This window comes from Theropithecus gelada, chromosome 12 (genome assembly GCF_003255815.1).
Source record: "Theropithecus gelada isolate Dixy chromosome 12, Tgel_1.0, whole genome shotgun sequence".
In the NCBI taxonomy this organism is placed as follows: domain Eukaryota; kingdom Metazoa; phylum Chordata; class Mammalia; order Primates; family Cercopithecidae; genus Theropithecus; species Theropithecus gelada.
Genome location: NC_037680.1, coordinates 108,434,705 through 108,462,624, shown reverse-complemented (window position 1 = coordinate 108,462,624; position 27,920 = coordinate 108,434,705). Strand labels below are relative to the sequence as shown.

Below are 27,920 nucleotides of genomic sequence, written 5' to 3'. Positions count from 1 at the left end.
GCTGGGCATGGTGGCAGGTGCCTGTAATTCCAGCTACTCGGGAGGCTGAGGCAGGAGAATTGCTTGAACCTGGGAGGTGTAGGCTGCAGTAAGCCCAGGTTGCACCACTGCCCTCCAGCACGGGTGACAGAGCAACACACTGTCTCAAAAAAAAAAAAAAAAATTTAGCTGGGCAGGGTGGCCCATGCCTGTAATCCCAGCTACTTGGGGCTGAGTAGGGGGAATTGTTCAAACCTGGGAGGCAGAGGTTGCAGTGAGCTGAGATCACGCCACTGCATTCCAGCCTGGGTGACAGAGTGAGACTCCATCTCAAAAAAAAAAAAAAAAAAATTCTAGCTAGTCCAATATAGCAAGTTTTTCCTCCAGGATGGGCAGTTCACTGTGCACTGAGCAAGAAATAAAGTTATTAACTTGCCTTGAGATGCCTTGCTATTTGAAAAATGTATATCTTTACCAGCAGTCTCCCCTTAATATGGCAAAATGCTCATGCCACATGCAGCACCACAGCATGCCAGGACTGAGACCTGCTGAGTCAATCACTGCTGGGCATACTTTTCCTGTATGGAATGGAGAGTACTTGTCTACACTATTTTATCTTTTCCTCTGTTGAGCAAATCTTATGCATTTATGATGTGACTCTCCTATGTGCAGCTGGGACTTCCCTCATTGATGCCAATGAGACAGCTGACTTGGGATAAGGAGGAAGACAAGCGAGGGCTCAGGACCGTACCTTCATTCTTGATGCCAAGCTCACGATGGTAAGATGTTTCAGCTTGTTCTGCTGAGCTGTGCTCAGTTCTGGCAGGCTCTCCTTGTTGGCTGCTCAGTCCCACCCACCACAAAAATCAAGACACAAAATAAAATTAGGATTTCTTTTATGGAATAAGCTCAACAACTCCCCAAACCAAATCTACTACTGAATCACTATCATGACTTTGCACTTATTCATTTGGCAAATATTTCTGTCTTCTTTGGAAGACTATGTACTTCCAAAGAAGAAAAGACTCAGTTTCTACAAACACAGAGTTTAGTCTCCTAAAAAGCAAACAAGCAAAATGATGTGGCAATTATCTTAATGGAGTACTATTTGTGCCCCTTGTGACATTCAGCTAAGTTAAACATATCTTCATCGAGCATCTGTTGTGTGCATACTCTGTCCTGAGAAGAAGCAAGGATGAATAAGATGGGCTTTGCCAGTGTTGCTGCATGGCACAGCTCCAGGGCCACCAACCACCTAGAGGTGTGCAACTTCATGGCCCTGGACTTGTCCTCGGTCTTACAACCAGATGTTTCAATAGCTACAAATGCAAAGCAGAACTACCAGAAGAAAGGTACAAGCTACCAGAAGAAAGGAGAGGGAGGAGGTAGGGGTAAGAGAAAGAGATGAAAGGGGAGGGGGAGAGAGAAAGAGAACAGTATCATTTGGGAGGTACGGGAGATAGAATTCATGGACAAGATGGAGTTTGAGTTGAGCCTCGAGGAAGAGACAAAATTTCAATAGTAACCATAAATGATAGTAACAGCAAGGGCAGCAGCTGCAGCAGCTAACATAAATAGCAAGCTTTACATCTTATGGATCACATAGGTCCACACATACATACACACATCCAGTTCATCTTAACAACCACCCCACAAAATTCCAAGTGTCCTCAATTACTTAACCATAATTCTGGATTCCAACAAACTAAATCCAAACTGATTTTTTTTTCCTTAAGCATGGTGCTGAAATTCACCTGGTGAGAATTTTGGACCTGAACGGAGACAGGCTTTTTATCCCACTTGTTTCCACATTCCTCTGAAAATGTTACATAAAAAGGCATGCGCATATTACCTTTTTAAAGTCCCAAAAATTCTAAATTCTGAAACATGTAGCTTCGAGGAACGTAGGTTAGGAATAACGGACTTATATTGTTACTCCCATTTTACAGACGAGGAAATTGAGCTGCATAAGGTTACTTAATTTGTCAACGAACACACAACTAGAAGTGGAGCCAGGCTGGCTACACGCAGTCTGGTAACAGAGTCTGCAATGCTGCCTCTTTAGTAAGCGAGGACAGAAAAACAGAACACACTCCCTGGAACAAAGGGAAGGTCAGAAAAAAATGTGGTGTACCAGGAAGTGGCAAACTGTCCAGTCAGAGAGCCGCACAAAGTAGAAGTGACCAGGGAGAAAGAAGAAGTCAGGGATATCGTAGAGAAGACCCTGAGTATCAGGCTACTGTCATACCATTAAAAAAGGGTAGGAAAGCCAGAAAAAAATGGTTTGGGGAGAAGGTAAGTTACTGTTTGGACACACAAATACCTCATCCTAATATTTAAGATTCTAATTTAAAATGACTCAAATGCCCTACAACAGAAAATGGGCTAAGTAGATTATGAAATATTAGGTTGTGAAATATTAAAAATATTACAAAGACTTAAAATATGGATAAATGTCTATAAGTGGGAAACAAGCAAGACATAAAACTATATACATAGTTATACCTATGTAATACAAAACACAAACTTAAGGGGCACAAAAAAGTCCAGCATCCAAAGTCTGATGGAAATACAACTATGAGTGACATTTATTTATTTGTTTGTTTGACAGAGTCTTGCTCTGTTGCCCAGGCTGGAGTACAGCGGTGCGATCTCAGCTTACCACAATCTCTGTCTCTCAGGTTCAAGTAATTCTGCTGCCTCAGCCTCCAGAGTGGCTGGGATTACAGGTGCCCACCACCACACCCAGCTAATTTTTGTATTTTTAGTAGAGACAGGGCTTCACCATGTTGGCCAGGCTGGTGTCAAACTCCTCACCTCAAGTGATCTGCCTGCCTTGGCCTCCCAAAAGCGCTGGGACTACAGGCATGAGCCACCGCGTCCAGCCTATGAGTGACTTTTTAAAAATCTATTTTCCAAATTTTCTTCAATATGCTGGTATTATTTTGATAATATTTAAAATGTTGAAATATTCTACAGGTGGGTATTCTGACACTTCATGGCACTCCAAGAGCCCTACAAACACCAGTCCTCAAGAATCTCGTCTGGAAAATAAACAAGGGCTACATTTGTGGATGAGCACACACAGTCCCCATTTTACCCACTAGAATATAAAAGGTGAGAAGGAAAATTCCCTTTGTGAGGTCACCTACCAGGCACAGCAAAATGGGAGGCAGCCAGGTCAAGAAGTCTCCCCACTACCCCATGCTTTATATCTCAAACCTTGATGGTCTTCCAAACTGAGCAACATAATTAAGACAAGTCTTTTGAAGGATCTTCACCAACTCACCTATGTAATCTGGGTATGTCCCATAGGCAAACAGGTTCAACAACTGCAAATAAGCAGCATTAGCTCCTTCCGCAAGCTGAGGAGGGAAAAAAAAGTTCACCACAGACCAAACTGTCTACCAATCACTGTAGTGTTCAAACAGAGGACGGGTGAGCATGTGTCAAAGATGCCATGGCTGTTTATTCTGTACTATTTGATTACTTGGCCCCTGGGGTCTCTCTTCCAACTCTGATTCTTTGGGAAAAAATAAACAAGATTATTAAAGCCCCAAATTTAATATCTCTCCCTCAGGAATGTTTTACTTTCTACACAGCATGCCCAAGGAACTGCTTTTCTCTCTCACACACATACAAAGCATTAAGCATTGGAAGGAGTTCAAATCTTCTCAAGATTCTGTTTGCATTAAAACAAAGACTGCAGCAGCCATATCTACATACTAGCTTGGTAGGTATGGCATGAGCCACCACCAATCCAAAGTGAACAAAGCTCAGGGTTGCTTCCAAGTTTCAGGACTACATGTGGACTATGAACCCTGGGAGAGACCAGCACATCACAGGGCATGACAGAAAGCCAGGCTGGGACAGAAAACCAGTGTATCAGTCTGCTCCAAATCAAAATGTTCATTAAAATTACTTACTCTTCACTGATGCTGATGGCAAAAAGCCATGTGTAGAAGAAAAACGAAACAGCCACTGTTCTGCCTGTAACTTCTCTGCTGTCAATTACGTTAACTGGTGAGTTTTTTGTTTTTTTTTTTTAATCACAAACGTGCTCCTGTTACCCTTCCAACTTACCAAGCCCAGTAAACTCTAAACAGGAATAGTGGTACTACTCAATTTTAGCCTTTAAAAAAATAAAGGTTCCAAGAAATGCATCTATAATTTCAGATCACTGAAAGGCAACCAGCTTATTCTCAGCTCACATAAGGAAAAACGCAATGTATGGAGAGATAAAGGCGGTCTGCCAAGCACCCTATGGAGAACTCCAGCATCCTAATACCTCAGGCTACTTTCTCAGGTTACCACAAACCTCCTGAAGTCCCTGAATCAGAAGGGGAAGAAACCTGGTAAAGACCATCCAATCTAGCCCCCACTTTTCAGACACATAATTAACAAAACTAGCCGGAAAAGAGTATTTTCTCCAGAGCAGATACTCCAACACTTTTCCCCCTGGCCTAAATCAATAAAGCCTTTCTGGCTTTACTTTCCAACCATCTCCTCTTAGCCAATCTTCCACAGTTACAAAACAACTACTTGGCATATTCATGCAGGCTTTTCATGAACCTGAAGGAACATATTACCCTTTGGTCATCTCTTGTGTTGAAAAACGAACCCAGTTCTCTCAAATTTTCTTCATAAAACTCATTTTCCACTTCTGGCAAATTAAATTTTTATTGAAAACCTACTGTGTGTCAGGCTATGTATTCAGCTCTAAAGAAACAATGTTGAGCACTACAGACCTCCTCACAGAGATTAGAGTTTGGCAAGCAAACCTGAAATTAAATAAAAATTTACAATGAAAAAGTAAAAGTGGCTCTTCTCATCTCTGACCATCACAGGTAGAGGAGTCATAAGTGGGCACCTGAAATGGCTGCGCTGTGGGGAACTGCTGCAGTTTCCCCATCAAGAGGAACAGGCGGACACACAGCTCCGAATCCAACAATCTGAAGGCCGGCAACTCCTTTTGTTAAAACTGACTGTGGATGTGGCGCCAACAGCAAAGGTGTTGTAGTGGTCATGAAGGTGATAAACTGCCTAACAAAAGCAAACCACCTCCTATATGCAAATCGCCACCACCAAGAACTGCAGGGCCACTCTCAACAGCATCCGGCACATGCTCCACAAGAGGTACCACCACCCAGATCAGTGCGTGGCAGCCTTCCACAAAGCCAGCACCAGCCTGCAAAGCCAGAAGCCTGTGAGGATGAAGAGGAAGGGGACCTGCCCCACCGATCCACCAAAAGCTCCTGAGTATGACCCTCCACCCTACAAAGCAATAAAGATGCTCACAGACTTTTCTCAAGTAAGTGAATATAAACAAATAAAAATGTTCAAAGTGGGAAGTAGAGGTGGAGAAGTATAGATTGCTTTACATCTCTTTGTTCCTTCTGTTCAATGGATCTTCTCATTTTTGAGGCACAATGACCAAAACTGGATACCCAAGGTTTTAATAACAAGCAAGCAAACACGTAAAATGAACTACGTCCTAGCTTTTCATGTCATATCTAACACATTTAGCATAGCACTGTCCTTTTCCACAAGAAAAATACACTCCTATTCATGTCCATTTTATGTTCAATAGCAGTAAGTTTCTGCTGTGTGTCCCTGACCAATCCTCCTTATCAATAATGCACTGGAGGTTTCTGGTCCCTAAGAATGCCTGAATCTACCCCTATTAAACATCAGCCCATGCTTATAGCACTTTTCTAATTTATCAGGATCAACTTGACTTTTTTACTATCTTTTAGATTATTATTAGCAACAATCTAATTTTACCCAAGTTGAGATAAAAATACTGGATAAAAGGACCCAAGGATATCCTCTCAATCTCTTCCTCTGCCCCACCAATTCCCATCCCTCTCTCAATAGGGTACCTCACAGGTTCACAATACTTCAGCATTGAAATTCTTTGGAAACCTGGAGAATTACAGAGAGTCTCAGAACAAAGACAGAGAAATTGTTTGAAAACCGTTCTTACCTCCTGCACGTTGGCCAGCTCCAGAAGTTCTCCAAAGACATACACTCCAGGAGCCTCTAAGACCTGGCTTATGAGAGCAGTGAGGGCTGAGCCACTGGTACCTTTGGCTAATAAAATAAACTGCTCCAGGAGGTTACTTGAGGGTTTCTGTTCCCCTGCCATTCTCTGGCCTTGAAATCTGTCCAAAAGAAAATTGTGTCATTCTTCCTTATCCTTTGCAAAGTCTATGCCTATTTAGTGCTGAATCAAACACCAGAATACTTTAATTTTGTAGTGTTGATAAAGAAAAACCAGGCCAGGTGCAATGGCTCATGCCTGTAACTCCAGCACTTTGGGCGGCTGAGGTGGGTGGATCACCTGAGGAGTTCGAGACCAACATGGCCAACATGGCAAAACCCCATCTCTACTAAAAATACAAAAATTAGCCAGGCTGGTGGCAGATGCCTGTAGTCCCAGTTACCCGGGAGGCTGCGGCACAAGAATTGCTTGAACCCAGGAGGTGGAGGTTGCAGTGAGCCAAGATCGCGCCACTGCACTCCAGACTGGGCAATAGAGCGAGACTGTCTTTAAAAAAAAAAAAAAAAAAACAGTTCCTGAGTCCAGATGCAATTACCACCTTGGGAGATGGGTGGAGTTCAACCTGGAGTTAAAAGGATCTTTTACTAAATTCTGGTGTTTGAAACACACTCTGTAAAAGTCATTTCACTTCCACCTGCCCCTCCTCCAGAGGCAACACCTTCTAAGTCCTTAAACCTGACCAGGAGCTAAAGAAAAACACAGGAGTTTCTCAGCAGCTGTTTTATATCCACCTCGTTTACACATTCTGGTTAAGAAATAAAGGATACTGCCTATACCCAGAGGCACCAGATGTAAGCAAAAGCAATCAGTTACAGCTCCCACTGTGTCATCAGAATCCCATCTACAGCCAGAGAGATAAGGAAAACAAAAAACCAAACAAGAAAGATGTCTCATTTAATCAAGTCAGGTAAGCACAGGTAGAGGGAGACATCATTTTGAAAGAAAAACAGCGACATACTCAAACTAAGAACATGCATGCTGTGTAAGACCATGGGGGGAAATCCCTGTATTCGGCCTCCTCCTGATACGACATTTTAACCAAACGTGACTTCAGAATGTGTAAAAAAAACTCAAGAAAACAATAAAAAGATTTGGGAAAACAGTGAAAATATTCTATAAGCGCTCCGAAGACATTAAGTACAGGAGGGTCCCTCAACTGTGTAATCTAATTACAAGCTGAGTGTACAGGAGTTCCAGGTAAGATTTCTCCTCTAAGAATGATACATATTACAGCAGCGTGACAAAATGAACGAAAGACGGTATAGTAGAGTGGAGCAAAGAACAATTCGAAGAATAGTTTGGTGAAAGAGAAACTAAGTTTTGTGTTGGCAGGCACACATAATAGTTAACCTTCCACAGTATTACAGAAACAAGCATGTCGCCTCACTCAGGGTTACCTAAGAAGGTCCGGTCAGACACACAAAAAAAGTGACGTGCTGGGGAACAACGGGTTTTGAGGAGGGAAGGGAAAGGGAAAAGAGAAGAGGAGAGGATATGAGGCAGAAGGGAAGAAATAGGGAAGAAAGGAGGTCGGTGATGGTCAAGAGAGGAGGAGCGAAAAGGTCCTTCCAGGAGGACCCGTGTGAAGAGACAGATAGGGATCTCTGCCAAGAGACTGAATGTTAGGAGGTGGGGGTGGAGAGCGGGTAGGGAAATGGAGAGAAACTTGTCCCTTCAAAAGATCTCGGCTTAAGGAGCAAAGCCTGTGGGCGCAGAGAATGTAAAGAGATGGAGACAGTCGCTTTCTTCTGGAGTGGGAGGGCCAGAGGCTAGGCACAGAGCGAAGATAAATTCCCGTCAGGGGAGGGCGCTATTTGGATGGACCGGAGTGGGGCAAACGGGCAGCCTTTGGGGATTGGAAAGCGAAGACAGCCACAGCACTGATGCTGAGGGTCGCAAGCTGCAGCAGACCTCACCGCGGGCGGTATGCTCCAAGCAGGGCCGCAGGCGTGGAGTGAGGAGCCGCGGGGCGCGCTCCCCAAGGCGGGGGCGGGGCGGGCACGGCCGCGGGCTTCCTTGGCGGCGGGCACTAAGCCGGATCGTCGGGCGGAGCCTGGAGCGCCGGCCCCGCTCGGCCCACCCTCTCGCTAGCTCCTACCTGTCCGAGCCACCTCTCGGTCCTCTTAGTCGCTGGCTCGGCCTGCCGGCGCCTGCCCGCAGGTTGTCAAGCGTCCATGATCACCCCGGCGTCCGGCGCTTTTCTGCCTCCGCCGACCCGTCGCCCGTGCAGCTCCCCCGGAAGCCTCCCACCGCTGCACTCGCGTTCCGCCCACACAAGGTTCCACCCGCCGCGTTTACTCCCTTAGACCTCCGGTGGGGAAGTGGGGGTGAGGGGGCGGAGAAGAGGCTGCAGCCCGGGAACCAGGCAGGGACGGGGTGGCTAGGCGCCCGAGGAGACGAATGCGGTCTAGTCGGTACTGCGGCCCAACCGTCGCCATCGCCCTCCCGGGCCCCAAATCCTCCCCTTAGGCTGCGTTTTGTCTCTCAGGAGCTCCCCATGGTTACTGCGCTACCCCTGGGCACGGAGATACATTAAGTCTACTAACTACCACTTACTGAGCGTTTTTCCATGTGCCAGGTGCAGTACATGCATTATCTCGTTGAATTCTCATAACTATGGCTTGTATTATTGTTCCCATTTTTCAGGTGAATTAACTACGTCCTAAAGTCAGAAAGTGACAAAGCTTGCTTTGGAACCCAGGCTATTTGAGGCCGAAGACCATGTTCTTTACCTCTATTCAGAAAATGTTTTAAAATAAGCAAGAGATGGGTTAAGCCAACAAGGTTCTATGACCAAAATGTCATTGATAGCGTTGCATCTGGTGCTTACCAACTCCCCGGGGAAGATGGCTAAGAAATGCCACATCATTGAACACTTAAACTGATTCCTGTATACATTACAGTCTTTCAGGTCTTGAAAATGAGAGAGAAAAACAGCCCTATTTGCCTGTCGTGCATTAGAATGCAGAAATTAGGACAAAAGCAAAGGAGCCTAGCACCAACTAATTCATTCATTTATTCAAAAACATTTCTTTAGCACCTATTATGTCCTGGAAAGTTATATGAAGATAAAACGAAGTTCTTCCCCTCAAAAGCTCCAATGTGTTAAATGCTATGAGGAAGATATGACAACACTTTGGAAGCACAGAAGACAAGAGGTTGGGGAAGAAAAAACAGGCAAAAAGGGGAGTAGTGCCCATTGTCACAGAGGTTTGCACTGTGCAGCATATACTGATGTCAAAAAGAAACCCAGAGTGGTTTGACCCCAGGGTTTTCAAGAGTGAGAAATGAGGGATACAGAGCTGGAGTCAGATCATCAAGGGTCTTGGAATCCACATGCCAGGTACTGGGGAACTACTTAGGCTTTTTAAGCTAAGAAGAGGTATGAATAATTAATTGCCTTTTTAGAGTGATCATGCTAGGTGCTTTAGGAATGGACTGGATGTGGAGAGAATTGGAGGCAGGGAAAACCTCCAGTGAGGGGACCGATTTATTCTAGATAAGACATTGTGAGATCTCGAACAAACATAGTGGCAATTGCTGGGCGCGGTGGCTCACGCCTGTAATCCCAGCACTTTGGGAGGCCAAAGCGGGCAGATCACCTGAGGTCAGGAGTTCGAGACCAGTCTGGCCAACATGGCGAAACTCCGTCTCTACTAAAAATACAAAAATTAGCCGGGCATGGTGATGCACTACTAATCTCAGCTACTCTGGAGGCTGAGGCATGAGAATTGCTTGAACCCAGGAGGCAGAGGTTGCAGTGAGCCGAAATTGTGCCACTGCACTCCAGCCTGGGTGACAGATTGAGACTCCATCTCAAAAAGACGAACAAAAACAAAGGGAGTAGCAATTGGGGTTGAAAAAGAAGGGACACTGTTGGAGACATTTAGACTGTAGAATTTATAAGACTTGGTGACCAGCTGAATATAAGGAGAGGGAGGGAGCATAACAGCCAGGATTCTGTCCTGGGAGACCAGAGCTGTCTGGAACTGGTGTTAAGTGAACAGGGCTATGGACGAGGAGGGACAAATACGGGATTGAGAGGAAGACAACAGAGTTTAGTTTGACTTCATAGAAATTCCAGCAATGCCTCTACTTCCTCCAGAATAATGTCCAGACTCCATGGCTGCAATTTGGACTTAGTATTTTGGGTTTTTTCCCTTAAGAGACGGAGTCTTACTCTGTCACCCAGGCTGGAGTGCAGTGGCACTATCATAGCTCACCTCAGCCTTGAACTTCTGGGCTCAAGGGATCCTACCACCTCCACCTTCCAAGTAGCTAGGACTACAGGTGCGGGCCACCACACCTGGCAAATTTATTCTTTTTTTTTTTTAGAGATGGGGTCTCTCTATGTTGGTGAAGCTGCTCTTCCCTGATCTCAAGTGATCCTCCCACCTTGGCTCCCAGAATGCTGGGATTACAGGTGTGAGCCACCACACCCAGCCCATGGCTGCAGTGAAAGCCCTTCCAAGTGTGCCTCCCTCCTAAGTCCTCTAGCTTTGTCGCACCCCACCCCCTTCACAGTCCAAACTCCCATGCCCGGCACAACTTATACCATCCCTCTCAGACACCAGGCCTATGCTCAAGCTTGCTCTTTTTTGGAATGCTCTTTTATTAGCCTGTAAAAAACCTACCAACTCTAAAAGCAAGGATTTCTGAAATCCAATGCAAAAAACACTAACCATAATAGAAAACATGGAACTATTGCACTATGTTAAAATTAAGAATTTCTGCTTGGCAGATGCAGTGGAGTACACCTATAGTCTTACTATAGCTACTTGGGAGGCGGAGACAGGAGGATCACTTGATCCCAGGAGTTCGAGGTTGTAGTGGGCAATGCTGGTGCCTGTGAATAACCACTGCATTCCAGCCTGGGCAACATAGCAGAGACCCCATCCCTCAAAAATATAATTTGCTTCAAAAGTCACCAGTAAGAGAATGAAAAGACAAGCCACGCCTTGGAAAAGATATCTGCAAAGCATGTATCAAGGAACTCTATATCCAGACTGTAAAGAACTACAAATCAATAAGAAGAAAGCCCAATTTTTTAAAGTCGGGAAAAGAATAGGCACTTCAGGAAAGACAACGTTCAACTAGCCGACAAGCATATTGAAAGGTGCTCAACATAAGGAAAAATGTAAATAAATACCTTAATGAGATACCACATTCAGCCAGAATGGCTACAATTAAGAAAAATGACAACAAAAATCCTGTGTTGACAAGGATAAGAGGCACCTACAACTCTTTCATATTGCTGGCAAAGGCGTAAATTGGTACAATCATTTTGAAAAATTGGCAATGTCTACTATCACTGATCATGTGCATAACCTCCCTACACACCGGCAATTCCTCTCCTAGAAATGGGTGCAAGTGTCTACAAAAAGAAACATGTAAGAATGCTCGCTACAGCTTTGCTAGTAATAGTCCAAAAAATAGCAACGCAAATGCCCACCAACAGTGGAAAGGTAAATTGTGGTATATATATACAACAGAATACTATTCAGCAGTTAAAAGGCTACACACAACATGGATGAATTTCACAAAAATATTGATAAAGTAAAAAAGCCAGACACATACTGTACATACTGTATTATTACATTTAACTGGAATTCAAGAACAGACAAAACTGATCTATGGTGATACAGTCAGAAGAGTGATTATCTCAATATGTAAGGAGGTAATACTGATTGGGAAGGAGCACTAGGCGTGCTAGAAATGTTCCATATCTTGATTTGGGTAGTGGGGACAAGGGTGTATACCTATGCAAAAATTGTTCCCATACTGTATGTCACATCTCATTAAAAAAAAAAAAAAAACTTTTTTAACATGGAAAAAAACTTCAAGTCCAAATGCCACCTTCTCCATTAAAGTTTTGCCAGCTGCAACTAACCTTTTCATCAGGGCCTCCTTAGCATTCTGATGTCGTTTCTTTTATGCCATTTTATCACACTCCATCTTGAATCTCAGTGGAGTCTCCTTATTTCCCTAAATAGATGTTTATCTTCCTGGTGGCAGTGACCATGTCCTTCACCTTTTACCCACTCAGTGCCTGACAAATAACAGGCTGAAAAGATATTTATTGAATTACATGGAAGAAAAAATTGGGTGAGTTCCCAGATGGGTGAAAGAGGGGACAGGCAGAGGAAGGAAGGCCAAGAGAAGGACAGAGGAGGTTTCCAAGGAAACCGTGGCTCACACTGCAATTTTACCTACTTCCTGAAATCACATTAAATGTCACCTTGAGTGGCAAAAAACAAAACACCAAGTCCTACCTAGGCTGAAAATAAATATCACACTCCCTCACTTGAAAGAAATCCACCAAATAAATGCTACCTAATTCTGGGTGTTTCAACACTGGATAGGAAAACTGTTCAAGGAGAATAATTCACATTGCTATGCTGCTAAAAATATCACCTCCTTAGTGTGGCGCAAAGAGTCCAGACTGCAAGTCAGCCGACTTAGGGCTGAATTCTAACTCTGCCCGAACTTGCTGTGATCTGTGGCCAATCCCTTCGCCTCTCTGGGCCTCAATTTCCTCATACGTAACAACGGGGTAGATTAGCAAAGTCCCTTTATGTTTTGATATTCTGAGTATACAATCCATAGCTCTCCCAGTCCAAAGCAGGAATACAGCAAAAACCCCTGAAAAACACGTAAAAGGCGCCTCAGACCAACAGGCACGATTTGAAGAAGTCATTTTGTTATCTTTCACGGTTTAATCAGTGTTTTTGTTTGTTGTTAGCAGCCTTACCATGATTTGCAGAAGATGTCTGAGTTCCATGTAAACAGAAGTTAACTCTCTGCGGGCTGTCATCTTCTTTTGACGGTGAGAAGGGTCTTCCCGCTGGGTTTCAAGTCTCGGGATTCCGAAACCACCAACTCAGCGGGCGGGTTTGTGAATTTGCGCACACTGCGCGGCACACTGGAGTCTAAGTTACAGAGGAACCGAGTACAGAGGATGCTGGGATTTGTAGTCTCCGGACCTCTTTGTGGTGCGCTGGGATCTGTAGTCCCCCGAGTGCGCCGCTGGAATGCTGGGAAATATACTCTCTGTCGCGTAGCACAGTGCAACCAGCTGCCGTCTCGAATGGCTAGTGTGCTCAGCTGCGGGAGCAGGTCCCTAAAGCCTCTGCAGATCCGAAGCCAACACTCCGCTGGGACAAACTCTAGGCAATAACACCAGATGAATATTGTGTCCTATGGGACTTCCCGGGGAGGGCCCTTCCCATTGACGTTAACAGTCCCCCTGCGAAGGCGCAGCGCGCTCCTACTGGCTGGTTGGGATGCCAATCGCCAAAGCTGGCTTTCCATTGCTTCCAGGAGGGCACTGCGAGGCTAGGGGGAAGGAGAAGGGATCAGGAGCGGGAGCTGAGGGGAGAGAGAGGCCGGTCCTGGTCTGGCCGCTGCGGCTGCTCGCCCGAGGTCTCCAAGCTGGGCTGCGGCTCCATCCTCGGCTCCTGGGCACCGTCTGCGAGGCTCCGCCGACCAGAGTGAGAAAGCCGCGGGCGGCGAGCGCCGCATCATGTCAGACAAGGACGAGCGGGCCAGGGAGATCCTGAGGGGCTTCAAACTGTATCCGCCCGGGAGCGGGGCGGGGCCGGGAGGACTTGGGAGGCGGTTGCTCACTGAGGAGACTGGCCGGGGGCGGGGGCCGCGCCAGGTGGGCCCCACGGAAGGAGGGCCGCGGGAGGGGAGAGGAAAGGAAAAGCGTGCTGAGCACCCGGCGGGACCAGGCGCGAGAAGCGCCCCCAGGGGCGTCCTGAGGGAGGAAGGGGACGTTGACGGGAGCCCCAGGGGGTGGCGGGTGGGGACGGAAGAGCCTGGGGTACTGGGCTGCGAGAGGTGCCGGGCGTCGCAAACGCTGTCGGAGAGACCGGCTGGGTTCCAATCACCGGCCGGGACCCAGAGGCCGGGAGGGGGCTGCGGCCCGCAGGGAAGGGCTGAGGGGGCGCGGTGGGCTGATCTTGAAGTCTAGAAGCCTCTTTGGCTATAAGCCTACCCGAGGAGTGGGGAACAGTGACTTGGAGCGGGCGACCTTGTGTGGGACAAATACCAGTGCTTTTAAAACTCTCTCAGGGCCCCCACCGCACCGCACCCCACCCCCGTCTGGTTTCCACAACTTCTCTTCCAAACTTGTGGCTTCTTCCAGGGCTAGAGTAGTTGGGGGAGGTGGGGAAAGAGAAGTCCGAGATCAACCTCGTCTTAACACTCTTGGTCTTCTGAGGCATTGGTCACTGCTTCCCCCTCAGCGCCTCAGTTTCCTTTCCAGCAACACGAGGACCATAGGCTTAGGTGTGGGGTGCCTCGCGCTGGGGCTCCAGGGAAGCCGAGGTGTCTTTGCTCGCTCCTGTTGGTGCGGTTAATGCCTAGCTGTGGTGGAGCTGTCCAGCAATAGTGTGATGTCGCTGGGGCCACGGTAGGATAGAGTGGGGTAGAGAAATCATTGCCTCGGGCCTGTTGTGATGCCGCTCTTGCAACCTCTCCTCAATGTGGTAAGGAAGCTTTGTGTTTTCGTGGAGTGTGTTAGTCTGTCACCATATGATGCAGATGAAAAAATGCAAACTTGTATATTCAAATTTTCCATTCTCCTGCCGACTTTAATCTCTTCATACATCCTGTCTGTAATCTATAGTACGGAACGTTCTTAAATTGCTCCCTCAGTGAAAAGGTAGTCACCGCTTTAGGACTCCTCCCTTGGAGGTTTAGTAAAGCACTGTTTTCTTGATATTCTGTTGTGTTTTCACAATGTCCATGTCACCCTTGCAAAATTTAATTGCTTTGCTATAATCAGAAACCAAGCTGGTAATACATTTTAGACCACAGTGCAAAAAGGAAGTTTTGGATGTACAAGTGAGATTTTTCAAGTGAAAATTGATCTATGCTTTTTAAAAAACCTAAAGGCTGTATCACCTTTGCATACTACCATTCGTGATAAAGTTTCAGTACTTTTATGTAGTGATTTAGTAGCAGCCTCTTTAGAGCTCCATGTGCCTTTCTGTGTTTCTCTCCATAATGGATCATATAGGTATATAGGGATGACTGAAGTGCTGGAAAAGCTATGACATGAATTTTATTTTTCCCTCAAGTAATTTGTATTATTACTTAACATGTAACAATGTAATAATATTGTTACTTAACATGCTGTGTAAGCAGTAAACCAGAAACTAAGGAGAACTGAGAGATTTCAGAAGCAACGTTTTCATCTGATTGGAAATACCATATTGCTGAAAAGAAGAAATACCTTTTTAATGGCTTTTAAACAAAGCAGAAAAGTTTGAGCTTCTCACCCTCAGTCTTGGCTCTTGAACCTGTTAAGAAAGAGGATAAGAGACAAATACGGAAAAGAGTTTCAGAAAGCAGAATCTGTGTCAGCCCAGTAGAAGGAAAAGAGAATCAACCGATTCAGTGATGTTAGTGCATCCAGAAACAGGCTTTCGGGGAAAGCTTGACCTGAGCTGATTAAATCCTGAAGCACCAGGGAAGCAGCCACATCAAAAAGTTAGCATGAGAGCAGTGGCGTGCTCATCCTCTGGTAGCCTTTATTGGGCATTTGTGGAGTAAGAGGGAAAAGAAAAGCAGGAATGTTAAGATATGCTACTACCTTCAGGAAAAAGTAAAATTAATGTTTTAATAAGAAACTGACTATTGTCCACCTTTTATTGGGTAAATAGATTTTCTTTTTTTTTTTTTTTTTTTTTTTTTTAGACGGAGTCTCGCTCTGTCGCCCAGGCTGGAGTGCTGTGGCCGGATCTCAGCTCACTGCAAGCTCCGCCTCCCGGGTTCCCGCCATTCTCCTGCCTCAGCCTCCCGAGTAGCTGGGACTACAGGCGCCCGCCACCTCGCCCGGCTAGTTTTTTGTATTTTTTAGTAGAGACGGGGTTTCACCGTGTTAGCCAGGATGGTCTCGATCTCCTGACCTCGTGATCCGCCCGTCTCGGCCTCCCAAAGTGCTGGGATTACAGGCTTGAGCCACCGCGCCCGGCCTTCTGAACTTTCTTTCAGAGTATCTGTTTCTGTAAGAATAGTTTATCACTACAAAAAGAGCACCATTATGTTCTCCCACCAACAGTGTTGATAGTACTCAGTTTTCCACGTTGACTAGGTCAGTCTTTTTTGTTTGCCAGTTTAGATAACAAATGATATATAGTTTTAATTGGTATTCTCCTGGGATCCCTACATCCATGAAAAGGTAATATAGCATAGTGGTTAAGAGCTATACTGGACTATGTCGCTATACTGCCTGCATTGGAATTCCAGCCCTGCACTCCTAGTTGTGTGTCCCTGAGCAACTGCTTTAACCTCGCCTCAATTTTCTTATCTGTAAAATGCAGAAAATAATAGTATACTACCTATCGCATGGGGCTTTGAGAGTAAATGAGTTGATATCTAAAGCATTTAGAAAAGCACCTGATCTACAGTAAGCATTATGCTTTAGCTAGTGTTATTCTTGTTGTTATTAGATAAGTTGCACATCTCTATTTGGCCATTTCTTTTTCTTCTGTAAATTGTTAATTTTGTTTTTGCCCATTTTACTATTAAATTGTTTATTTTTCTTATTTGTAGCTGTTCTTTACATATTGTAATATCAATCCTTTGCCTATTATATATTTTGCAAATATTTTCTTTCAATGTATTGTCTCCTTTTTTGTTGAACAGAATTCTAAAATTGTCATTTCAAATTTATTTTATTTGTTTGAGGTGAAGTCTTGGTCTGTTGCCCACATTGGAGTGCAGTGGCACAATCTTGGCTCACTGCAACCTCCGCTTCCCAGGTTCAAGCAATTCTCCTGCCTCAGCCTCCTGAGTGGCTGGGATTACAGGCACATGCCATCATGCCCGGCTAATTTTTGTATTTTTAGTAGAGATGGGTTTCACCATGTTGGCAAAGCTGTCCTCAAACTCCTGACCTCGTGATCCGCCTGACCTCTGTTCCCAAAGTGCTGGGACTACAGGCATGAGCCACTGTGCCTGGCCTCAAGTTTATTAATATTTGCCGTCTGGCTTTTGCATTTTGTATCTTGTTTAAAAAGATCTTTCTTATCCCAAGATTAACTAAATATCCTATCTTTTCTTCTCTTTTTAATGTTTAGCTCTTTAATCCACCTGGAACGTATTTATACATTTGGTATATGGTAGATATCTAAGTACTTCTGCTGTTTGAATAGCCAGTAGTTCCAGTACTAAGTAGTAAGTCCGTCTTTTCCTCACTGTTTTGAAATGCCATCCTTGTCATATACTAAATTTTCATAAGACGTAGGTTTATTTTTTGATTATTTCTGTTTCATTGATCTATTTGTCTCTTCTTGTGCCTATACACATTTGGTTGAATTATTATAGCTTTATGATGTGATTTAGTATAGTTTACAATAGGATTGGTCTGTGACTAACATAATATGTATGTTTAAGGTCCCTATAGATATTTGTGCCCCTTTTATTCACATAGAAGCTTGCCATATGCCCATAGTAGATAGAAACATGAGGACTTGGCTGGGCATGGTGCTCACACCTGTAATCCCAGCACTTTGGGAGGCCTAGGTGGGAGGATGGCTCAAGGCTAGGAGTTCAAGACCAACCTGGCCAACATAGTGAGACCCCCCAACTCTAAAAAAAAAAAATTTAAAGATACTCCGTAAGAGTGATGCATAAATCAGGCATGGTCTGAGTGAATTCAGTATAAGCCTTTGTATCTGCCATCAGTTGTTTCAAAAACAAAATCTTACAAGATTTTATTCTCATATCACCTTCACCCCATCTCACCCTACCTCTTTCAGAGTATCTGTTTTTGTGAGAAGAGTTTATCACTACAAAAAGAGTACCATTATGATCTCCCACCAACAGTGTTGATAGTACTCAGTTTTCCACGTTGACTAGGTCAATCTTTTTTATTTTTGCCAGTTTGGACAACATATGATACCTTGTTTGAATTTGTATTTTCCTGGATCCCTAGATCCATAAAAGGTAATATAGGATAGTGGTTTAAGAGCTATACTGGACTGTGGCGCTATACTACCTCTCAAGAAATGCAAGGCTCTCGTACACATTAAGAACCTTGCATTTCTTTCTTGTTTGTTAAAAGCATAACATTTCCTAATTGTAAATTAATGTTATGAATGAAATGTTACTTGGGGAACAATATGATTCTCCTGCAAATATTTTGGATTTGATTTTAAGCAGCTGACATAGAGATTGATGTTTGTAAATCCCACGTTTCCCGTTTCTTTTCTTCAACAAAGGTCTGTTGGGTGACTGTTATGTATAGGGCACTCTACACTTGAAGGATACAAAAATGAATGACTTACAGTCCCTTCTTTCCAGAAGCTAACCAGCTTTATGTCTGTGTAAAAGGAATATCTTCAAAAGCAATGCATTTTTTAAAATTCTATTTAATTTTCCTATTACGAACTCTAGCTACCTAGAGTCACTTTTGTAAGTATTATTTAATATAGCCTTCTAATGTAGCTAATTTTTAATGTGTTTTTTATAAAAATGGAATAGTAAATATCACTTTGTAACTTACTTTGTTCACTTAATAATAGATTTACCATGTTTATGATTTCCAAAGATAATTACTTTCAGTTATTTTCACTGACAGATTTGTCACAGTACTCTTTTTTTTTTTTTTTTTTTGAGATGGAGTCTCACTGTTGTTGCCCAGGCTGGAGTGCAATAATGCGATGTCAACTCACTGTAACTTCTGCCTTCCGGGTTCAAGCGATTCTCCCGCCTCAGCCTCCCAAGTAGCAGGGATTACAGGCACCCACCACCACGCCCGGCTAATTTTTGTATTTTTAGCAGAGACGGGGTTTCTCTGTGTTGGCCAGACTAGTCTCAAACTCCTGACCTCAGGCCTCCCAAAGTGCTAGGATTACAGGCGTGAGCCACCGCGCCCAGCATTTGTCACAGTACTCTTATACTAGCTTTCTAGTATGGTCTGTATCCACTGTTTTGCCTATTTGAATAGCTTTTTCATCAACATAAAAATATTACTTTATTAAATTAACAAGAAACTGACAGACTTCCATGAGAAGGAATTATGCTTTTATGATTTCATTATCTTTAATCCATCTGGAATTTTCTTTGGTATAAGATATAGAGTAGTAATGTAGCTTTTTTTAAATATTAGCTTATTGTCTCCATTTATTTATTTAATACATTTATTTATACTTCAGATATTATAATATCCAGAATATAAATGGCTGCCTACAAATCAATACGATAAGCATTTAACTCAAAATGGACAAAGGATATGAACAAGCAGTTCCTAGAAGAAAAAAGCAGATGACCAATGAATAAATGAGGAAATGCTCAACCTTGTTAAAATAATAGACTATCTGCCAGGTGCAGTGGCTCATGCCTGTAATCCCAGCACTTTGGGAGGCCGAGGTGGGCGGATAGCTTGAGCCTAGAAGTTTGAGACCAGCCTGGGCAACATGGCAAGACCCTGCCTCTACAAAAAAAAAAAAAAAAAAAAGTGCACACAAAAATTAGCCGGGTGTGGTGGCGCATACTTGTGGTCCCAGCTACTGGGAGGCTGAGGAGAGGGGATCACCTGAGCCTGGGAGGTGGAGGTCGCAGTGAGCCAAGATTGTGCCCCACTGCATTCCAACCAGGGTAACAGAGTGAGACCTTGTCTAAAATAATAATAATAATAATAGACTATCTCTTTATTCCCAATTAATTGACACAAATTTAAAAGATTGATAATATATATATCCTGAGAGTGGCACTGTATGAAAATAAAATTTAAAAAAAAAAAAATAGGCCAGGCACAGTGGTTCATGCCTGTAATCCCAATACTTTTGGGAGGCCGTGGTGGGCAGATCACTTGAGGCCGAGAGTTTGAGACCAGCCTGCCCAACATAGCAAAACCCCCTCTCTATTAAAAATACAAAAAATTAGCCAAACATAGTGGCACACGCCTGTAATCCCAGCTACTCAAGAGGCAGAGGCAAAACAATCGCTTGAACCCAGAAGGCAGGAGTTGCAGTGAGCTGAGATCACACCACTGCACTCCAGCCTGAGCTACAGAGTGAAATTGTCTCAAAAAAAAATACATAAAAATTGGCCGGGCGCGGTGGCTCAAGCCTGTAATCCCAGCACTTTGGGAGGCCGAGATGGGCGGATCGCGAGGTCAGGAGATCGAGACCATCCTGGCTAACACGGTGAAACCCCATCTCTACTAAAAATACAAAAACTAGCCGGGTGAGGTGGCAGGCGCCTGTAGTCCCAGCTACTCGGGAGGCTGAGGCCGGAGAATGGCGTGAACCCGGGAGGCGGAGCTTGCAGTGAGCTGAGATCCGGCCACTGCACTCCAGCCTGGGCTACAGAGCGAGACTCCGTCTCAAAAAAAAAAAAAAAAAAATACATAAAAATTTATTTAAAAAAAAAAAGATGCCAGGCACAGTGGCTCACACCTGTAATTCCAGCACTTTGGGAGGCCAAGGCGGGCAGATTACTTGAGGTCAGGGGTTCGAGGCCAGCCTGGCCAATGCGAGGAAACCTCGTCTCTACTAAAAATACAAAAAATAGCTGGGCATGGTGTGGACAGCTGTAATCCCAGCTATTAGGGTGTCTGAGGCAGAAGAATCACTTGAACCTGGGAGGCCAAGGTTGCAATGAGCCGAGATTGCACCACTGCACTCTAGCCTGGGTGACAGAGAGAGACTCAGTCTCAAAAAAAAATAAATAAGTAAGAATATTCAGTGTTCACAACATTGAGGGAAAGGGGCACTCTCATTTGGTTTATATGTGTGTATAGTGTCTATAGAACGTAATTGGTATCTATCAAATGTTTACACATAACTGCAGTAGAGCATATAGCATGATGGTTTAGAGTATGGGCTCACTTCCAAGGTTTAGACTCTGAGCCTCAGCATCTGTATCTCATATCATCAGAGGGTTGTTTTGAGAATTAAATGAAACTGCATAAAAAATGTTTGGTTTAGTGCCTGGCATATAGTAATATCTGCCGCCATTCATTTTATTAATAATTACTAATAATAATGACAGGCCGGGTGTGGTGGCTTATGCCTGTAATCCCAGCTCTTTGGGAGGCTGAGGTGGGTGCATCACCTGAGTTTGGGCGTTCAAGACCAGCCTGGCCAACATGGTGAAATCCCGTCTCTACTAAAAATACAAAATTAGTCAGGCATAGTGGTGTGCACCTGTAATCCCAGCTACTCGGGAGGCTGAGGCAGGAGAATCGCTCGAACCTGGGAGGTGGAGGTTGCAGTGAGCCGAGATCATGCCACTGCACTCCAGCCTGGGCAACAGAAACTCCATCTCAATAATAATAATAATAATTATAATAGTGTTAATATGATTGTAAAGCCACTTATTTCTCTAAGATATAACTGATGCCTTCATTCTAGTTATATTTTCCTACTGAAAAAAACTATGGTATTCCCGTTTTGCCTCTGAATAAATGATTCAATAGGCATTGATGTATACCTCATGTTTATCTTGTCTAGAAAATGAATCTCATTCTAATTTATGGCAGGTTAGCAAAAAGAGTTTGGGCTCAGAAGGTTTCTGAAAGCACCTTTCACTTGTGTTCTTACATTTCTTCTCCCATAGTTGGGTCCTGGAATCCCTGTATCTTCTTTCTCGTAGTACCTTGATCCTTGACTTTGCTTCCAACCAAAAACTAGTTGGCTTTACATCTTCTATTTACTCACTTAAAATAAAGAATAAGAATGGTTGACGTATTAAGAAAAGTCGACTGTAGAACTTCTCTTGAATGTCAGTATTCCCTAGTACAGTTGCCTTGGCCAAACATTAAAAATGAATTTGAGGTTTATTATTTCCCATAATATAGTTTTTGTCTATCAACCCAAAGTCTTGGAAAGCAACCAGATATACCACTCATATAGCCCAATTTCATGTAGATTGTGATTGGTAGCTTGTTTCCTCATGCATGGACTCTTGAGAGTTTGATTGTTATCTTGAATGGATTAAATGAATATAATGTCCTATTGATTATCTTAGGATTCTTTTTGTGTGTGTGTGACAGGGTCTCACTGTCACCCAGGCTGGTGCTATCATAGCCCACTGCAGTCTTGACCTCCCAGGCTCAGGTGATCCTCTGCCTCACCCTGCTGAGTATCTGGGACCACAGGTGTGCACCACTATACCCAGCTAATTTTCATATTTTTTCTTTGTAGAGAAAGGGTTTCACTATGTTGCCCAGGCTGCTCTCGAACTTCTGGGATCAAGTGATCTGCCCACCTTGGCTTCCCAAAATGCTAGGATTACAGACATGAGCCTCCATACCTGGTCTTAGGATTCTTTTTTTTTTTTTGAGATGGAGTCTCGCTCTGTTGCCCAACGTGGAGTGCAGTGGCGCGATCTCGGCTCACGCCACTCTCCTGCCTCAGCCTCCCGAGTAGCTGGGACTACAGGCACCCACCACCACACCCGGCTAATTTTGTGTGTGTGTGTATTTTTAATAGAGACAGGGTTTTATCATGTTAGCCAGGATGGTCTCAATCTCCTAACCTTGTGATCCACCCGCCTCGGCCTCCCAAAGTGCTGGGATTACAGGCATGAGCCACTGCACCCAGCCCTTAGGATTCTTAAACAGGCATTCCTGCTTTTGCTTTTTGGAAGGAAGTTAGAGTATAATTAGATATTTATGTAGTCTTCTACTGACCTTCTAAGTTTCTTCCCAGGGTTGTGTATATGGTTTATAATGAAACATTATGGTAACTTCTGGAGAAATGGGACAGAACACGGTAAAATTCTCATGAAGAATTCCAGTTGTAATCATCACTACATTTGATAAAGGACTAGCAGTGGTTCTGAGGCTTGGAAGCTCTAGATTCTTACTAGGGTTGACCTCAGTTTTGCCTCTCAGGCCTCACTTGTCAGCATTCTGCATCCACAAATCCTCATGTTATGAGAGGATTTGACTTATAGATCTATCCCTCCCTATTCCTGAGCTAAAGCCTAGCATCATAAGAAGGAATTTTAAAGACCATCTTCTCCAGCAGCCTGACTATTCTAATAATTGCTTGAATGCGTAAAACTCAAATTGTCAAAGTTTTGAGAGCAGCATTCTTTTTTCCTTTTGACCTGCTTATAATTTTGGAGCTGGGAAGAAAAGCAAATATATTTTCTTACAGTCCAGTATCCACAAAGATTTCAATGGATTGGATTAAAGCACACTGTTTATGGCAAAGAAGGTGATGGTCTCACTGTAGGACACATGGGAGCTGGTTTAGTCTACAGCAAAGGGAGGCAGGGAAAAGTGGAGCTGGTGCAAAGGAGGGCCACTTGAAACATGGCATACATTCAATAATGGGGGAACTGAAGGAAGTTTAACCTAAAGATGAAAAGAGTTGGACAAGGGACATGAGTGTTCTCTTCTAAAGTTAAAAAAAAAAAAAAAAAAAAAAAACAACTGTTCTAAAGATGAAGAATTAAATGTTGCTGTGTAGCTCTCAGAGGAAGTACAAGATTTGGAGGGTAGAAATTACAAGTGACAGAGTTTAGGCCAGTTTTTAACAATTAGTAGAGTTACCTGAAAAAAGATATTTTCCAGAAAGTGTTTTAAGCAGCAGATTGATGCCTGTCTGTCGAGTGTTGCAGAGGGAAATTTTGTATGTATCAAATGTGTATTACGGTAGATGATCTCCAGAAATACTCAAATCCTTTTCCAGCACTACAATTCTTTGATTTGGTGACAGCCTCTCTTACTTAACCAGTACTCTTTTCAGCAAATGTTTATATTGAGATGTGTTCTACACCTAAAATAGGCAAAATGTTTTTTTGTGACCTGATTATTTCTTTTTTGTTTTTGACACAACTCTTAGACACTCAGTATTGAAGTGTTTGGTTTAGTGCATTGTGGATACAACTGATTCAGAATCAAGGAGAGCAATTATTGCCTTTGAATTTAGATAACATTTAGAGAATGAAACCTGAATAGCTCTAATATAAATTAACACTGTAAATATAGCCACAAAAAGAAAGGGGGTGGTCTAGTAATATCTCATAATTCTATACTGCTTTTCGGTTTTTAAAGAACTTTGATGGCCGGGCGCGGTGGCTCAAGCCTGTAATCCCAGCACTTTGGGAGGCCGAGGCGGGCGGATCACGAGGTCAGGAGATCGAGACCATCCTGGCTAACATGGTGAAACCCCGTCTCTACTAAAAATACAAAAAACTAGCCGGGCGTGGTGGCGGGCGCCTGTAGTCCCAGCTACTCGGAGGCTGAGGCAGGAGAATGGCCTGAACCTGGGAGGCGGAGCTTGCAGTGAGCCGAGATCCGCCACTGCACTCCAGCCTGGGTGACACAGCGCGAGACTCCGTCTCAAAAAAAAAAAAAAAAAAAAAAAAAAAAAAGAACTTTGATATATTACTGCGTTATCACAACAACCCTATTCATTGTTAGCCTCACTTTATAGATTAAGGAATTGAGGATCGACAAGGCAGTGACTTAAATGAAGGCAGAACCTTAATTTAAGCCTTGTTTTGTCTTTTAAAAGTCCATCTTTTCTACGGTATACCATGGTGCCTCTCTGGAGAATTTATTCTTTTGTTGTTGTATTATTAATTTTGAGTTTTAAATTTTTCTCAGCTTGGCTGAGTGAGGTGTCTTATGCCTGTAATCCCAGCACTTTGGGAGGCCTAGGTGGGCAGATCACTTGAGGTCAGGAGTTCAAGACCAGCCTGGCCAACGTGGCAAACCCCACAGAAGCTATTTGGGAGGCTGAGGCACAAGAATCACTTGAACCCAGGAGGCAGAAGTTGTGCCAAAAAAAAAAAAAAAAAAATTTCTCAGCTCACTGCAGCCTTAACCTCCTAGACTGAAGTGATCCTCCCACCTCAGCCTCTCAGATAACTGGGACTACAGGCGCACACTATCATGCCTGGCTAATTTTTGTGGGTTTTTTTTTTTTTTTTTTTTTTTTTTGAAACAAAGTCTCGCTCTTGTCACCCAGGCTGGAATGCAATGGCGCGATCTCAACTCACTGCAACTTCCGCCTCCCAGGTTCAAGCAATTCTCCTGCCTCAGCCTCCCGAGTACCTGGGATTACAGGCACCTGCCACCACACCCGGCTAATTTTTGTATTTTTAGTAGAGACGGGGTTTCACCATGTTGGCCAGACTGGTCTCGAACTCCTGACCTCAGGCAATCCACCCATCTCGGCTTTTCAAAGTGCTGGGATTACAGGAGTGAGCCACCACGCCCAGCCAATTTTTGTTATTTTTTTAGAGACCAGATTTTGCCATGTTGCCCAGGCTGGTCTTGAACTCTTGGGCTCAAGTGATCTGACTGCCTTGGCCTCCCAAAGTGCTGGAATTAACAGGCATAAGCCACCATGCCCAGCCCTTTTCTCAGTGTTTAAGTCACAGCCACATTTATTTTTCAGTTGAAAATTATCCTCTTCTAATGTGGTCATGTCCCCTATATTATTTTTTTCCCTCAATTCACCAGACACAGGGGCCAGGGTTTAGCCCAAGATAATGAATTTTTTTTTTTTTTTTTTTTTTTTTGAGACGGAGTCTCGCTCTGTCGCCCGGGCTGGAGTGCAGTGGCGCGATCTCGGCTCACTGCAAGCTCCGCCTCCCGGGTTCCCGCCATTCTCCTGCCTCAGCCTCCCAAGTAGCTGGGACTACAGGCACCCGCCACCTCGCCCGGCTAATTTTTTTGTATTTTTTTAGTAGAGACGGGGTTTCACCGTGTTAGCCAGGATGGTCTCGATCTCCTGACCTTGTGATCCACCCGTCTCGGCCTCCCAAAGTGCTGGGATTACAGGCTTGAGCCACCGCGCCCGGCCAAGATAATGAATTTTTTAACAATTAAGAGTTACCAGAGGAAAAAAATACATTTTCCAGAAAATACTTAAGCAGCAGGTGGATATATTCTTGTTTTTGTATTTTTTTCATCTTAAGCACAGTCCTCTTAAACATCGGCCTCTGTAGTCAAGAGATAGCTACTCATAGGGGTCTGATTAGCAACTTCAGTGATGATCAAACATAGGAGGTTGTCACTCAAGTCTGATAAGCACAAGATTGTGTCCATATAGTTTTATCCAGTAAAGTAACACAAAATTTATCCCACGGTGAAGTTGTTTTCAGATGAGCAATTCAGATAATCTCGTTAATAGAAAAAAAAAAAGTGAAAAAGTCTTGGATACTAACGTGGATAAACAAACATTTCTTGGCATTGTTCAGAATACACAAGGCTACCTTGTGACCAGCTTATTTCAGTTTCATCCTGAAACCTTTTCCTTAATCATCTGTGAAAAATATCAGGTGAAAGTATATTGTGGGTAGCTTATAGAACCAACTTGAGGATTCCTGTTACAGAGTGTTATTATGCATTTAGGGTTTGTTTAAAAGGTCCATTAAGTATTTGTGGATTGAAATAAGAATCTAACAGACTATTTCCTTTTCTGTGATTCTCTGTTAAAAAATGTGGTCCCATCTGTGGTCCCAGCTATTCAGGAGGCTGAGGCAGGAGGATCACTTGAGCTCAGGAATTCGAGGCTACAGTGAGCTATGATTGTGTCTCTTCATTCCAGCCTGGGCAATGGAGCAAGACCCCATCTCTACAAACTATATATATGTGTGTGTGTATGTGTGTGTATGTGTATATATACATATCTGTGTGTGTATATATGTATGTATCTGTGTGTATATATGTGTGTGTGTGTATGTGTGTGAAAGAGAGCAAATTGTAGGATAGTCATAACTATGCCATGTGTGGCACTGCTACCTACGTGACTACTCTGTGTGAAAAGTATAGTTCTTCACCAGGTCACTGATAAAGATTAAGAAAAAGGGACTAAATCTGAGATTCAGCATTTTCATGAAATAGGAAGTGAGAAATGTAACTGTAAGCCTTCATTTCTTTTGAGCCATCTTCTGCCTAAGAAGCAAAGACAAGGGAACCAGAAGAGCTGCGTTCTGGTCATAGTGCTGCCACTTACTGGCCATTCATTCAGACATTTGTTGCGCAGTGGCTTACGCCTGTAATCCCAGCATTTTGGGAGGCCAAGGCGGGTGGATCACCTGAGGTCAGGAGTTGGAGACCAGCCTGACCAATAGGATGAAACCCTGTCACCACTAAAAATACAAAAATGAGCCGGGCGTGGTAGCATGTGCCTGTAATCCCAGCTACTCGGGAGGCTGAGACAGAATCGCTTAAACCCGGGAGGAAGAGGTTGCAGTGAGCTGAGATCATGCCATTGCACTCTAGCCTGGGCAACAAAAGTGAAACTCCGTCTCAAAAAAAGAAAATGATAAACCAGTTTCCATGACCAAATAACTTATATAAGGGAGAGAGAAAGAGACCATAACAATCAGAATACAATGTGTGAAGTGCCTAGTAGTATCAAGTGCTGTGGAAACTCAGAGAAAGGATGACTACTACTAGGGGTGTTGTGGAAGACTTCAAGAATTATCACTTGAGGTTGGGCGCGGTGGCTCATGCCCGTAATCCCAGAACTTTGGGAGGCCGAGGCGGGCGGATCACTTGAAGTCAGGAGTTGGAAACCAGCCTGGCCAAAATGGTGAAACCGTGTCTCTACTAAAAATACAAAAATTATCTGGGTGTGGTGTTGCACGCTTGTAATCCAAGCTACTCGAGAGGCTGAGGCAGGAAAATCGCTTGAACCCAGGTGGAGGTTGCAGTGAGCCGAAATCATGCCACCGCACTCCAGCGTGTACGACAGAGGGAGACTCCATCTCAACAACAACAACAACAACAAAGGATTATCACTTGAATAGGATCTTAAAAGATGAGGTGATGCCTAGTTTAATCTTTATGATAGTACGGAGTAACAAAGAGGAAGGAAAGTATTTCAAGAGTGAGTTGGAGTCAGGAATAAGGAAGGATAAGGACCAAACAAATCCTTGGAATTCATCA

General features: G+C 43.9%; 2 protein-coding genes across 10 annotated transcripts in view; one reads left to right on the top strand and one right to left on the bottom strand.

Annotated features, from left to right (window-relative positions):
• Positions 1 to 13,010, bottom strand: part of COPS7B (COP9 signalosome subunit 7B) — a 28,525-nt gene extending 15,515 nt beyond the window's left edge. For 3 of the 7 annotated variants that reach the window (XM_025404513.1, XM_025404514.1, XM_025404515.1), the window contains exons 1-4: positions 8,142 to 8,297; positions 5,966 to 6,143; positions 3,269 to 3,344; positions 731 to 819 (exon numbers count right to left, since the gene is read on the bottom strand). In XM_025404513.1, coding sequence (XP_025260298.1) covers positions 731 to 819; positions 3,269 to 3,344; positions 5,966 to 6,127 — 327 coding nt within the window. In that variant the 5' untranslated portion in view covers positions 6,128 to 6,143; positions 8,142 to 8,297. Of the gene's footprint in view, positions 1 to 730; positions 820 to 3,268; positions 3,345 to 5,965; positions 6,144 to 8,141; positions 8,298 to 12,794 lie in introns of those variants that run through there. The other 4 variants (XM_025404516.1, XM_025404517.1, XM_025404519.1 and 1 more) reach the window with 4 other exon arrangements.
• PDE6D (phosphodiesterase 6D) overlaps positions 8,408 to 27,920 on the top strand; it is a 61,980-nt gene continuing 42,467 nt past the window's right edge. For 2 of the 3 annotated variants that reach the window (XM_025404522.1, XM_025404520.1), the window contains exon 1: positions 12,970 to 13,615. In XM_025404522.1, the coding sequence (XP_025260307.1) occupies positions 13,566 to 13,615 (50 nt within the window). In that variant the 5' untranslated portion in view covers positions 12,970 to 13,565. Of the gene's footprint in view, positions 8,622 to 12,788; positions 12,870 to 12,969; positions 13,616 to 27,920 lie in introns of those variants that run through there. The other variant, XM_025404521.1, reaches the window with a different exon arrangement.